At 50.5% G+C, this 15,125-nt stretch overlaps 1 protein-coding gene across 1 annotated transcript in view; it reads left to right on the top strand.

Moving 5' to 3' along the window:
• Positions 1 to 15,125, top strand: part of ZFR2 (zinc finger RNA binding protein 2) — a 68,320-nt gene that overhangs the window by 23,985 nt on the left and 29,210 nt on the right. Inside the window, exon 2 of the mRNA XM_025368164.1 lies at positions 13,997 to 14,207. Coding sequence (XP_025223949.1) covers positions 13,997 to 14,207 — 211 coding nt within the window. The remainder of the gene's footprint in view (positions 1 to 13,996; positions 14,208 to 15,125) is intronic.

Here is a 15,125-nt window from a genome sequence, read left to right as displayed (position 1 = left end):
GACGCTGCTCAGCACCCTGCAGGACCCACCCCAGAGAACAATGTTGTCCCAAATGTCTGCAGTGCCTGAGTTGGAAAACTCTGCCTTCTGCTACATGGGCTGTCTGATCTCCGCCATGGAGCCAGTTCGCCAACCAGCCACCTCCATTGTCCTCTTAGGTGGGGCGTCCACCAGGTGGAGACAAAGCTGTGTGCGGAGGCACAGCGGGAGCAGGCAGAGAAAGCTCCACAGGTTCCCGCTCCTTCCTTGCGGTCCTGGGCTGAAGGACTCCGCTCAGCCTTCCACCTGAGGTTCACTTGCCCCCACAGCCCTCTGCTGGTGCTGCTTGGCACGCCTGGGCCTCCGACTTGGAGGGGCAAGGTGTCAGGACCCAGGGAAGCCAGAGAAGAATGGAGCTTCCTCCCCAGAAAGCTACTCACGATTTACTACCTAGTACTGAATGCTTTGTGGGTTTTTGTTTTGTTTTGTTTTGTTTTTAAGATGGAGTCTCGCTCTGTCACCCAGGCTGGAGTTCAGTGGCACCATCTCGGCTCACTGCAAGCTCCGCCTCCCGGGTTCACGCCGTTCTCCTGCCTCAGTCTCCCGGGTAGCTGGGACTACAGGCGCCCACCACCACACCTGGCTAATTTTTTTGTATTTTTAGTAGAGACAAGGTTTCACTGTGTTAGCCAGGATGGTCTCGATCTCCTGACCTTGTGATCTGCCTGCCTTGGCCTCCCAAAGTGGTGGGATTACAGGCGTGAGCCACCGTGCCCAGCCTAACGCTTTGTGTTTTTAAGAGATGGGGTCTTGCTCTGTGGCCCAGGCTGGAGTGCAGTGGCGTGATCTCAACCTACTGGGCTCAAGAAATCCTCCTGCCTCAGCCTCCTGAAGAGCTGGGACTGCAGGCATGCACCACCATGCCTGACTAATTTTTCTATTTTGTAGAGATGGGGTCTTGCTGTGTTGCCCAGGCTGGTCTCAAACTCCTGGGCTCAAGCGATCCTCCCATCTTGGCCTCCAAAAATACTGGGATTACAGGCGTGAGACAACACACCTGGCCATGAAAGCTTTTTTTTTTCAGACAGAGTTTCACTCTTATTGCCCAGGTTGGAGTGCAATGGCACAGTCTCAGGTCACTGCAACCTCCACCTCCCCGATTCAAGTGATCCTCCTGCCTCAGCCTCCCAAGTAGCTGGGATTACAGGTGCCTGCCACCATGCCTGGCTAATTTTTGCATTTTTAGTAGAGATGGGGTTTCACCATGTTAGCCAGGCTGGTCTCGAACTCCTGACCTCAGGTGATTCGCCTGCCTCGGCCTCCCAGAATACTGGGATTACAGGCATGAGCCACTGTGCCCGGCCATGAAAGCTTTTTATACAAAAGAGGCAGCAGGTCTCAGCCCAAAGGGCTCTAGAGCTGCGATCGTACTTGGATTTCCCTGCCCCTGCACTGTAGCTTGGGCCGATCATACCCTCTTGTTGAGCCTTGTATATCGTACGAAACCAAAGAGAGGGCCTGTGGGTGTCCTTCCAGCCTCCATCCCATCCTTTCTCCTGGCCAGCTTGGTTTGGACTCCGCCCCTCTCCTGGGTGTCTCAGGAGAGGGTGGTCCCAGCTCCAGGAGTAGATCCTGATGATTCTAAATCAGCTCTCCCGGCCTCTTTGCCATTGACTCTTAGTGGCTTGTGGGTGGTGTAGGGCTCAGGCAGGACAAGAAGCCACTTGAGAGTAAACCTTGGAGCATTGCTTTAATGGCGAAAGTTTGGAAGCAATGTGAGGTGGTCTAGAAATACGTCTGCAAATTGCTCCCTATGCCTTCCTTCAAAGGGTGTGGGCAGAGCCTCTCACCATGTGTGCAGGTTGGATTCAGTGATTCGCTTCTAATTAATGGAATGTGGCAGAAATTATGCTAGATGATTCCTTTTTACACATTTTTTTTTTATTTTCGAAAAATACTTTTTTTTTTTTTTTTTTAAGAAGGAGTCTCGCTCTGTCGCCCAGGCTGGAGTGCAGTAGTGCAATCTCAGCTCCCTGCAACCTCCACCTCCCGGGTTCAAGTGATTCTCCTGCCTCAGCCTCCCGAGTAGCTGGGATTACAGGCATGCGCCACCACGCTGGGCTAATTTTTGTGTTTTTAGTAGAGATAGGCTTTCACTGTGTTGGCCAGGCTAGTCTAGAACCCCTAGGCTTAAGTGATCCTCCCGCCTCCACCTCCCGAGTAGTTGGGATTACAGGTGTGAGCCACTCCCCTGCCCCCGTCTCTATGAAATGATTCCTGAAGCTGCATCATGGCAAGGACAACTTCCACCTGGTGTGTGTGCCTCCCTCTCCCCTGCTCTCCCTCATATCCCTTGCTCTGGGGGAAGCCAGCCGCCATGTTGTGAGGACACTCAATCCACGCGAGGAAAGGCCCGCATGGGAGGAACAAGGACTGCCACCAACAATCGGCACCAACTTGCCAACCCTGGGAGGAAGGCATCTTGGAAGCAGATCCTGCTGCCCACCGCTGACCTCTTTCTTATTGGCAACCTCATAAAAGACCCCAAGCCAGAACCCTGAGGAGCCAGTCCCAAATTCCTGATCCACAGACACAGTGTTTAAAGCCATGTTGTTCTGTGGGGTTAGTCTAGCACTAGGCAGGAGATAAATAATACATAGTATCAATGTCCACCAATAGGATAATAGGTGAATGAATCATGATATTTTCAAAGTAAACAGTCTTTTCTATAGAAGCCTATTCTGCTTATGTAATTAAGGAAAACAGGTGAATGAATTGTGATATTTTCAGACAAGTGAAGAGTCTTTTTTAGAAGCATATTCTGCATACATGATTAAGGAAAACAGGTGAATGAATTGTGATATTTTCAAACAAGTAAACAATTATTCTTCTTTTGGAAGCACATTCCGCTTATGTAGTAAGGAAAATAGGAAAAAGGTGAATGAATCGTGACACTTTCAAACAAGTAAACTGTTTTTTTTTTTTGGTTCGTGTTCTGCGTATGTAACTAATCAGTCTTTACATTTGGGAGGCCCAGGGCAGAAGTACAGATGGAAGCCTGCCTACCATATGTCTACATATTTTAACATTATCAACCAAGCTGGCTAAAGTTAAATACAGTATGTTCTGTCCCGCTCACCATGACAAACACACCTTTCTAACAACATACACAAAAACTGTGGTGCTGTGGTTTTTCGAGTCAGCAGAACATCAAAGATGACTGGATTTAATTAGCCAGCCCTCCCTGACCATGGGTTCCGCATCTGTGGATTCAACCAACTGCCGAACAAAAATATTTGGAAAAACGGGCCCGGCGCGGTGGCTCACGCCTGTAATCAGCACTGTGGGAGGCTGAGGCGGGTGGATCACTAAGGTCAGGCGTTCAAGAACAGCCTGGCCAACGTGGTGAAACCCTGTCTCTACTAAAAATACAAAAATTAGGCTGGGCATGGTGGCGGGGACCTGTAATCCCAGCTACTTGAGGAAGGAAAATCGCTTGAACCCGGGAGGCGGAGGTTGCAGTGAGCCAAGATCATGCCATTGCACTCCAGCCTGGGCGACAGAGGGAGACTCTGTCTCATATATATATATATGGAAAAATGGTCAGGTATGGGTGCATACCTGTAGTTGCAGCTACTGGAGAGGCTGAGGTGGGTGGATCACCTGAGCCCAGGAGTTTGAGACCAACCTAGGCAAAAGAGCAAGACTTTGTCTCTACTAAAAATTTTTTAAAAATCTGCCGGACATGGTCGCATGTCCCTATAGCCTCAACTACTCAGGAGGCTCAGATGGGAGGATTGCTTGAGCCCAGCAATTTGAGGCTGCAGTGAGCTATGATCATGCTGCTGCCCTCTAGCTGTGTGTCTGGGGTGAGAACCTGTCTCTAGAAATATAAAATAAACTAAAATACTTGGAAAAACTCCACAAAGTTTCAAAAAGCAAAACTTGAATTTGCCACATGCCAAGTACCATGTTGAATCCACACAAATGAAGTAATGTGCAGGCACTGCGTTAGGTGGCAAGTAATCTAGAGATGATTTAACGTATACAGGAAGCTATGTGCAAATTCTACACCTTTTTGTATCTTGTGTTTATCTATTTTAGTAGAGATGGGGCTTCACCATGTTGGTCAGGCTGGTCTCAAACTCCTGACCTCAGGTGATCCACCGGCCTTGGCCTCCCAAAGTGCTGGGATTATAGGTGTGAGCCACCACACCCGGCCACTACACCTTTCTATATCAGGGTCTTGAGCATCTGAAGATTTTGGCACCCACTGGGGAGTCCTGGAACTCATCTCCCACGGACATTCAGGGGCGACAGTATTTTTGTGCATATCTGGGCATTCTGTCCTTGGGCTGGTGATGTTTGGATGTCTTAAATAAAATGAAAACAAACTCATCCGTAAATGATTATATGTTCCATAACATTTATTTTCTGTGCCTTAATTTCAGCATGAATGATGTTTGTGTAATTAAGATTTCCTTATAGGCCAGGCGCGGTGGCTCACGCCTGTAATACCAGCACTTTGGGAGGCTCACCTGAGGCCTCCCAGTTGGGTGGATCACCTGAGGTCAGGAGTTCAAGACCAGCCTGCCCAACATGGCAAAACTCCGTCTTTACTAAAAAGTAGCCAGGCATAGTGGCACATGCCTTTAGTCCCAGCTACTTGGGACGCTGAGGCAGGAGAATCACCTGAACTTGGCCGGGAGACGGAGGTTGCGGTGAGCCAAGATCACGCCAATGCACGCCAGCCTGGCCGACAGAGTAAGACTCCATCTCAGAAAGAAAGAAAGAAAAAGATTTCCATATCATTTGAGTGTGTTATGGAAAGGACCTGAAGCAGCCATTAGGGGCTGAATCCACTCCCTTCTCCCACACATTCCTGTGTTGAAGTCCTAACCCTCAGCACCTCTGAATGTGCCTGGATTTGGAGACAGGGTCTTGACTTATTTTTAGTTTTCTTCTTTTCTTTTTTTGAGACAGGATCTCGCTCTGTTTCCCGGGCTGGAGTGCAGTGGTGTGATCATGGCTTACTACAGCCTTGACCTCCTGGGCTCAAGTGGTCCTCCTGCCTCAGCCTCCTGTACCTGTAGTACCTGGAACTACAGGTGCACACCACCACGCCTGGCTAAATTTTTTTTTTTTTTTGTAAAGATGGGGTTTTGTCATGTTGCCCAGGCTGGTCTCAAACTCCTGGGCTCAAGCACTCCTCCTGCGTCAGCCTCCCAAAGTGCTGGGATTACAAAGGTGTGACCTTGTAGGGACCATGTTGCAGTTTTACTTTTTTTTTTTCTTTTTTCTTTTTTTTTAACTTTTCTTCTTTAATAGAGATAGGGTAGCACTATATTGCCCAGGCTGGCCTCAAACTCCTGGGCTCAAGCCATCTTCCTGCCTCGGCCTCCTAAAGTGCTGGGATTACAGGTGTGAGCCACCATGACTGGCCCCCTTTTATCCTTTTGTAATAAAAAAACTTTCTCTTGTAGAGACAGGGTCTCACTATGTTGCCCAGTCTAGGGGGCAGTGGGAGAGCCAGGGTCTTTGAAGAGGGAATTAAGTTGAAATGAATTCAACTTAATCAATTTAGCCTAATGCAGAATGGGCCCTAATCCAATCTGACGGGGATCCCTGTAAGAAAAGATTAGCACACAGACACGCACAGAGGGACAACCACATGCGGACACAGGGCAGAGACCGCCGTCTGCAAGCCACAGAGGGACTGGCCCTGCCGACACCTCGATCGAGGACATCCAGGCTCCAGAGCTGTGAGAGAATCAATGTCTCTGTTGCTGAAGCCGCCCAGCCCATGGTACTTGGCCATGGCCACCTGGCCCAACTCTGCAGCCCCCTCTCCCAACCAGGGCTCTGCCTCGAAGCTGCAGAGCACAGACGCTGACTGTAAAGACTGAGTCTCCCGGCGGGTGGGCCACAGGGAGCTCCATTCCAGGGAATTCCTTCCTCCGTGGAGGCCTCAGGGTGCCGGGCCTCGTTCTCTGCTGGAACCCCAATTGAGAAAGACTCATCTGAAGGATTCAACCACAAGATGCCATTCAACCACAAGTGTGCAAAAATTCCATATGTCTCCATCATAAATGCAATTTAAACATAAAACATTAGGCCGGGCGTGGCAGCTCACACCTGTGATCCCAGCACTTTGAGAGGCCAAGGCGGGTGGATCACTTGAGGTCAGGAGTTCGAGACCAGCCTGGCCAACATGGTGGAAACCCCATCTCCACCAAAAATACAAAAATTAGCCAGGTGTGGTGGCGGGTGCCTGTCATCCCAGCTACTCCGGAAGCTGAGACAGGGGAATCACTTGAACCCAGGAGGCGGAGGTTGCAGTGAGCCGAGATTGCACCACTGCACTCCAGTGTGGGTGACAGAGCGAGACTCCATTTAAAAAAAAAAAAAAAGTAAAACATTGAAAATTTAACTTCATTTGTGTGTTTTTTTAAAAAGTTACTTTCCTATAATATTCAGAAATTTCCATTAACATTCAAAGGCAAGATAGATGGGTGAAGAGGGGAAGTGATTGGTAATGGATATGAGGTTTCTTTGATTTTTATTATGATAAAATCTAGATAACATAAAATTGACGAGTTTTACCATTTTATTAATAAGTGCACAGTTCAGTGGCATTAAGCACATTCACATGGTTGGGCAGCCGTCACCACCATCCATCTCCAGAACTTTCTCATCTTCCCAAACTGAAGCTCGGTCCCCATGAAACATTCACTTCCCTTCCCTTCCCCTCCCCAGCCCTGGGCACCCCCCATCCTACTTTCTGTCTCTGTGAATCTGACAACTCTAGGGACCTCCTAGGAGTGTAACCACACAGGATTTGTCCTTCTGTGCCTGGCTTCTCTCACTGAGCATGACGTCCTTACGGTTCATCTACCCTGTAGCCTATGTCAGGACTTGTTTTCTTTTTTTTCTTTTTCTCTTTTTTTGAGATGGAGTCTCACTCTGTCGCCCAGGCCGGAGTGCAGTGGCGCGATCTTGGCTCACTGCAAGCTCCGCCTCCCGGGTTCACGCCATTCTCCCGCCTTAGCCTCCTGAGTAGCTGGGACTACAGGCACCCGCCACCATGCCCGGCTAATTTCTTTTTGTATTTTTAGTAGAGACAGGGTTTCACCGTGTTAGTCAGGATGGTCTCGATCTCCTGACCTTGTGATCTGCCTGCCTCGGCCTCCCAAAGTGCTGGGATCACAGGTGTGAGCCACCGTGTCTGCCCAGGACTTGTTTTCTTTTTAAGGCCAAATCATATTTCATTGTGTGGATGGACCACGTTATGTTCATTCATCCAATTTTTTCGAGACAGAATCTTTCTCTGTCTCCCAGACTGGAGTGCAGTGGCGCAATCTCAGTTCACTGCAACCTCTGCCTCCCAGGTTCAAGCAATCCTCCCAACTCAGCCTCCCGAGTAGCTGGGATTACAGGTGCGCCCCACCACGCCTGGCTAATTTTTGTATTTTTAGTAGAGATGGGATTTCACCATGTTGACCAGGCTGGTCTCAAACTCCTGACCTCAAGTGATCTGCCCGCCTTGGCCTCCCAAAGTGCTGGGATCACAGGTGTGAGCTGCCACGCCCGGCCCACTTATCCACTGATGGATGCTTGGGTTTCTCCCATCTTTTAGCCACTGCAGATAGTGCTGCTGTGAACATTGGTGTAAAATACCTACTTGAGTCTCTGCTTTCTTTTCCTTTGAGTAAGAACCTTGGAGTGGAATTGCTGGGTCATGAGATGATGCTAGATTAGCCTTGTGTGATGGTGCATGCCTGTGGTCCCAGCTTCTTGGGAGGCTGAGGCAGGAGGATCACTTGAGCCCGGGAGTTCAAGACTGCAGTGAGCTATGATCATGTCACTGTACTCCAGCCTGAGTGACAGAGCAAGACCTCATATCTAAAACAATCAGGCTAGGTGCAGTGGCTCATGCCTGTAATCCCAACACTTTGGGAGGCTGAGATGGGTGGATCACCTGAGGTTGGGAGTTCAAGACCAGCCTGGCCAACATGGTGAAACTTCATCTCTACAAAAATACAAAAATTAGCCAGGCATGATGGTAGGTAACTATAATCCCAGCTACTTGGGAGGCTGAGGTGGGAGAATTGCTTGAACCTGAGGGGCAGAGGTTGCAGTGAGCCGAGATGGCACCATTTCATTCCAGCCCGGGCGACAGAGCAAGACTCTGCTCAAAAGAAAAAAAAAAAAAAGTAAAATAAAACAAGCAAACAAAAGTGCTCAGCCACATGTGGCTGGTGCTTCTGTACTGGGTGATGAAACTCTCAGATGCAGAGCCTGGGCAGAGGACCCTTTGTCCAGGTAGGAGGACAGCGTAGGGAAGAAGGAGTTAAAATGAGTGAACCGTGTGGACTCGTATCAGTACATTTCAGACAAGGTTTGCCGGGCATTGGAGAAGCAAGTTGCAGTGTGAGATGCACAATAAGAACATAATTTTGCACACGTTACTGAAAAGCACAACACCGTGTTGTATAAAGATTCACACGGGGCTGGGTGCAGTGGCTCAACTGTAATCCTGTAATCCCGGCACTTTGGGAGGCCGAGACGGGTTGATCACGAGGTCAGGAGATCGAGACCATCCTGGCTGACTCGGTGAAACCCCATCTCTACTAAAAAATACAAAAAAAACTAGCCGGGCATGGTGGCGGGCGCCTGTAGTCCCGGCTACTCGGGAGGCTGAGGCAGGAGAATGGCGTAAACCCAGGAGGCGGAACTTGCAGTGAGCTGAGATCCGGCCACTGCACTCCAGCCTGGGTGACAGAGCGAGACTCCGTCTCAAAAAAAAAAAAAAAAAAGATTCAAATGGAGCCCAGGAGTTAGAGGCTGCAGTAAATCATGATTGCACCATTGCGCTCCATCCAGCCTGGGCAACAAAGCGAGCCCCGCCGTCCCTAAAACAAACAAACAAACAAAACCTTCATACATATGTAGTAAAAGTCTAAGAATCATGACTGGACAAAAGACAGCCGCCAACCCTAGGAAGGAAGAGAGAGGAATAGGATCCAGGTGGGGCTTCAGTTCTATTTATTTAAGCAATAAGCTCTGACACAAATACAGCCAAACATTAACACTTACCCATCTCAGTGATGTGCGTTTGTTCGGTGGTTCTATGTTTGAAATATTTTGTCATAAAAAAGAAGTCTCAACCCCAAGGAGGTTGAGAGAGCTACTGATCATTTTTTTTTTTTTGAGACGGAGTCTCACTCTGTCGCCCAGGCTGGAGTGCAGTGGCGCGATCTTGGCTCACTGCAAGCTCCGCCTCCCGGGTTCCTGCCATTCTCCTGCCTCAGCCTCCCGAGTAGCTGGGACTACAGGCACCCGCCACCTCGCCTGGCTAATTTTTTGTATTTTTTAGTAGAGACGGGGTTTCACCGTGTTAGCCAGGATGGTCTCGATCTCCTGACCTCGTGATCTGCCCGTCTTGGCCTCCCAAAGTGCTGGGATTACAGGCGTGAGCCACCACACCCAGCCACTTTTTTTTTTTTTTTTGAGACAGAATCCTGCTCTGTCACCCAGGCTGGAGTGGAATGGAGTGATCTCAGCTCACTGCAGCCTCCGCCTCCTGGGTTCCAGCGATTCCCATGCCTCAGCCTCCCGAGTAGCTGGGACTACAGGCACCCGCCACCACGCTGGGCTAATTTTTGTATTTTTAATAGAGACGACGTTTCACCATGTTGGCCAGGCTGGTCTGGAACTCCTGACCTCAGGTAATCTGCCTGCTTTGGCCTCCCAAAGTACTGGGATGACAGGCGTGAGCCATGTGCCCGGCCTGGACCACGTTCCTAATCAACTTTTTGGCCAGTAAAGTCTCTGAGACTTCCAGAAGAGAAACACAAATCTCACAATGGCCGATCTGCGGAATCTGAATGTTTCTTCACAATGGATAGGGGGCTTCTGCTTTTCCTGGGAGAGATGAAAACACTGCACGATGGTGCAGATCAGAGCGTGTGCGGTCCCAGGGGACGTGTCCATCCTTAGGTAGAGCTGCCGATTTCTGGTCCTTCAGGAGAATCTGGAGAAACAGGCTGAGGTGGTTGACAGAGCCCTCCCGAACACAAGCACCATTCGGCACATGCACCTGCCCTCCCTAGATGTGCACAGAGCCCCTGCTACGTGCCACATGCCACAGCCCCAGGAGACAGCTGGGCAATTGCAGCTGGTCCTGCATCCCCGGGCGTCAGGGCCAGGGAGGAGATGGCCTGTGAGCAGACATGCAGTGTATCCCGGGTGGTGGAGGAAGAAGAAGAAGAAAGCAGGACCAGGGGACGGAGGGTGATCAGCATCAGGCCACAGGGGCTCCAGGAGGGTTCGTCCCCAGGCTGTCACTGAGCAGTCACCTGCAGGCAGCAGGGAGGGGAGCCATAGACAGGGGGGATGGGGTCGGTGGGGTGTGGCTGTGGCAGGACCTTGGGAGGGCTTTGAGGAGGACATGGCATGGTTAGGGCTGTACCTTGAGAGGACCCCTCTCCGGCTGCCAGGAGGACAAAGAGATGCTGGTGAGGAGGGAGGAGGGTGAGGGGCTGGGGTGGTCTCCAGCAAGGGCTGTACAGCTGAGGCCAGCCCTGCTCTACTCTGCCCCAGCTCCTGCATGGAAACTTCCACCTTCCTCTCTGGCTCATCCATCGGTGCTCAGTGCAGCCTAGGTAGCACTCACTCTGTAGTTCTGTTTTTTTCACGGCCACCTATGGGAGTGTGGGGACAGGAGTACTGCCACTGTCATAGTGTCCGTCAGGTGTCTGTAGTCACAGTGTTCATCGAATGTCAGTAGTCATGGTGTTCATCTAATGTATTGTCATGATCATTGAGTGTCCATAGTCATGGTGTTCATCAAGTGTCACAGTCACAGTGTTCATCGAGTGTCCGTAGTCACTGTGTTCATCGAGTGTCACAGTCATGGTGTTCATCGACTGTAACAGTTAACGGTGTCCATCGAGTGTCACAGTCATGGTGTCCATTGCATATCACAGTCATGGTGTTCATTATCACAGTCACAGTGTTCATCGAGTGTCCATAGTCATCGTGTTCAAGTGTCACAGTCATGGTGTTCATCATGTGTCACAGTCATGGTGTTCATCGTGTGTCACAGTCATGGTGTTCATCAAGTGTCACAGTCACAGTGTTTGAGTGTCCGTAGTCACCGTGTTCATCGAGTGTCACAGTCATGGTGTCCATTGCATATCACAGTCATGGTGTTCATCGAGTATCACAGTCACAGTGTTCATCGAGTGTTCACACAGTTCATCGTGTAGTCATCGTGTTCGAGTGTCACAGTCATGGTGTTCATCATGTGTCACAGTCACATTCATCGTGTGTCACAGTCATGGTGTCCATTGAGTGTCACAGTCATAGTGTTCATCAAGTGTCATAGTCATGTTCATTGTGTGTCACAGTTATGGTGTTCACCAGGTGTCTGTAGTCATAGCGTTCAAATGTCACAGTCATGGTGTTCATCAAGTGTCACAGTCATGGTGTTCATGAGTGTCCATAGTAATGGTGTTTGAGTGTCACAGTCAAGGTGTCCATTGAGTGTCCCATAGTCATGGAGTTCATCAAGTTCCACAGTCACAGTGTTCACCAAATGTCACAGTCACAGTGTTTATTGAGTGTCACAGTCGCAGTGTTCATCGAGTGTCACGGTCATGGTGTTCATCGGGTGTCATAGTCATGGTGTCCATCAGGTGTCCACAGTCATGGTGTTCATGAGTGTCCAGCATGGGGCTCAGGACAAGTGTGTGAAAATGCTAGAGGAATGAATGCTTGAACCCGGGAGGCAAAGGTTGCAGTGAGTCTAAATTGTGCCACTATACTCCAACCTGGGCGACAGAGTGAGACTCTGTCTCAAAAAATAAAAAAAGCTGTAACTTTCATGAGGTTGTCCTGTGCTGCGGGGAATGTCTCCTTGTCCCCAGGCCTGACGCTGTGGATGAGTGTCCACAGTCATGGTGGCATGGAGGCTGGCAGGAGTCTACGGCAGGGCCCGGTTGGGGGCTGGGTGGTGTGGAGCCTCTTTGCCCTCTAATCCATTTTCCCCAAAATGACCCTCACACCTTGCTCCTTCCCCTATGGGGTTGGAGGTTCACTTTTTAATACACATCCATAGTGGTATTGGGCTAAAATCTTTACTGATACTTTTCCCTGGCAAATGGGCTTTTAGACTCCGGAACTGTCTACTGGGTGGCTGATATTTAGCCAAGCAAGGGGCACTGGGGTCAGAAAGATCTGGCTCTGAACCCGCCCCTGCACTTGACGTGAGCCCCTGATCTTCCTTGGAGGTTTTCTCATCTAGATCGTGGGGAGCGATGGTGCCGCACCTCCTCTGAAGCGTGAACGAGGCCATGTGGACAAAGGCCTCGGCACTGTGCAAACCCTACAAACACTCATTCTTTTTAGCGAAGACTTTTTAGTTTAGTGCTAATTATTTTAATAATCAGGTGGACTGACTTTCTGTTAAAAAATATATATATAGTCAGAGCCTGGGCAACATAGTGAGACCCCCACCTCTACCAACACTTTTTTAAAGAATTAGCTGGGCATGGTTGCACACTTGTGTTCCCTGCTACTCAGAGGCTGAGGCAGGGTTGCTTGAGCTTGGGAAGTTGAGGCTGCAGTGGGCTATGATCGCAGCACTGAACTTCAGCCTGGGTGACAGAGCAAGACTTTGTCTCAAAAAAAAATTTTTTTTTTAAGAGAAAATACAGTTTACCCTCCGCATTCATGGGCACTGCATCCATGGATTCAACCAGCCAAGGATGGAAAATATTTGGAAAAATAATGCATCTGTACTGAACTTGTATGGGGTTTTTCCTTCTCATTGTTCCCTAAACAATGCAGTGTAACAGCCATTAGCATAGTGCTTACGTTGTATTAGGGATTATAGGTAATCCAGAGATGATCTACAGTATACGGGATGGTATGTTTAGGTTATATGCAAACACTGTATCATTTTATGTCAGGGACTCAAGCATCCATGGATTTTGGCATCTGAGGGGGTCCTGAAACTCAACCCTTGCAGATACCGAGGGACAGCTGTACTGTGTTGTGTTTGGTATGTTTTGAGACAGAGTCTTACTCTGTTGCTCAGGCTGGAGTGCAGTAGAAAGATCATAGCTCACTGCAGCCTCTACTTCCTGGGCTCAAACCATCCTCCCACCTCAGTCTCCTGACTAGCTGGCACTACAGGCGTGTAGCATCACACTCGCTAATTTTTTTTTTATTATTATTTTTATTTTAGAAGAGACAACGTCTCGCTATGTTGTCCAGGCTGGTCTCAAACTCCTGAGCTCAAGCGATCCTCCCACCTCAGCCTCCCAAGGTACTGGGATTACAGGCGTGAGCCACCACACCCGGCCAGACACTATACTGTTAAAGTTCAATTTTCTGGCTGGGTGCAGTGGCTCACTCCTGTAATCTCAGCATTTTGGAATGCTGAGGTGGGCAGATCACAAGGTCAGGAGATTGAGACCATCCTGGTTAACATGGTGAAACCCTGTCTCTACTAAAAATATATAAAAAAAAAAAAATTAGCTGAGTGTGGTGGTGGGTACCTGTAGCCCCAGCTACTCAGGAGGCTGAGGCAGGAGAATCGCTTGAACCCGGAAGGCGGAGCTTGCAGTGAACCAAGATCGCGCCACTGCACTCCAGCCTGGGTGACAGAGCAAGACTCTGTCTCCAAAAAAAAAAGTTCAGTTTTCTTTGAAGAATCTTGACATGGAGAAAAAGCCCTGCCACATAAGTAGATCATCTACAAAGCGGAACTCAGATGGGTTTGAGTCCCACCTCTGCCACTGACAGTGCCTCGGTTTCTTCATCTGTAAATTGGGTGCAGTGATAGTCCCAGCATTACAGCATTGTTGTGAGATGGTGTTAATTTGTGGAAAGTGCTTCCAGCTGTGCCTGGGCTCCTAGGAGGGTCTCCACCAAGCAGGGCAGCTCAGGTCCGGTAGGGTTAGAACTCGCTCTAACCCCGTGGGGCTTGTGTGTGTGTTTGTGGTTCTAGCGCCCAGACTCCAACTCTTCCCCTGCTCACCACGGGGGCCAGCTATACTGCACAGCCCACTCCTGGGATGGACCCCGCCGCAAACCCGGCCTTTCCCCCAGCTGCCCCAGCAGGGTACAGTGGATACCAGCCCCACTCCAGCCAGGAGTTCACCTACGGCAGCCGACCCCAGGAGCCCGTCCCCACGACCACCACCATGGCTACCTACCAGGTATCCAGTCCTTTCTTTGACCAGCATTGCCGGGAAACGTAGATCGCCCTGCGTGGGTGAGAGCGGTGGGCTCCCCGCAGCTACTCCTTCTCCCAGGCCTCTTAACCGTGATCCTTCCTTCGGGACCCTTCTGCTGGCATTATGTACCTGCGGTGGGGAGAAATCAGGGCAGAGTCGCTTCCAAAAGAATCCACTGCTCTCGGGGACAGGCCGCATGCATACCTCCACATCGGGGCAGTGGGGACAGTGACAGCACAGAGCTTTGTCCCAGCCTCAGCAGTGACTATGAAGGAGGACGAGGGTCACCTGGGTTGGAGGACCCCTCCCTGGCCAGGACAGATGGCCTCAGTCTCCTGGCCCCAGAGAGACCAGGACTCACCCCCTCTTCCCCACGCTCCGGGTTCCTGCCTTTCTAAGAGGGTGTCTGTGGCATGTGGGGCACAGCTGGGTGGTGACAATCCCACCTTCCCAACCGAGGCACTCAGGCTGCAGACCCAGCCACTGTGTTCCCACTTGGTGTCGCAAAGATGTCCCCCATGACCATGCTCCAACTCCCCAGCCCTGCCGCCTGCACCTCGTCCCCAGGTCGTGTCGGTCAACGGCATCAGAGGCCACCTGTCACCCGAGCTCAGCACCCACCTGACCCCACCCTCTTCCTCCCTCTCCGTTTCCTTGCTAAGGCCTCGGGGGCTTCTCCCTGCAAACCCACCCTCTCCTGCCACACCCAGCGTCCTCTTGTAAATCGCAGTCGGACTCTTGGAAATCAGTGTCAGCTCCATGAGAGCTGCTGTGTCAGCCACATCCCCTGCCCCCTGCCCCCGGGCCAGGGCCTGGTCTTGGGCAGATGCTTAGGAGCCAGCGCTGCGGGAAGGACTAAATGCAGAGTGCAGTGTGGCCAGGGCGCGTTGCACCTGCCAC

Source organism: Theropithecus gelada, chromosome 19, assembly GCF_003255815.1.
Source record: "Theropithecus gelada isolate Dixy chromosome 19, Tgel_1.0, whole genome shotgun sequence".
Taxonomy (NCBI): Eukaryota; Metazoa; Chordata; class Mammalia; order Primates; family Cercopithecidae; genus Theropithecus; species Theropithecus gelada.
The sequence above is the reverse complement of the archived record's forward strand: the minus strand, read 5'-3'. Positions and strand labels throughout refer to the sequence as shown.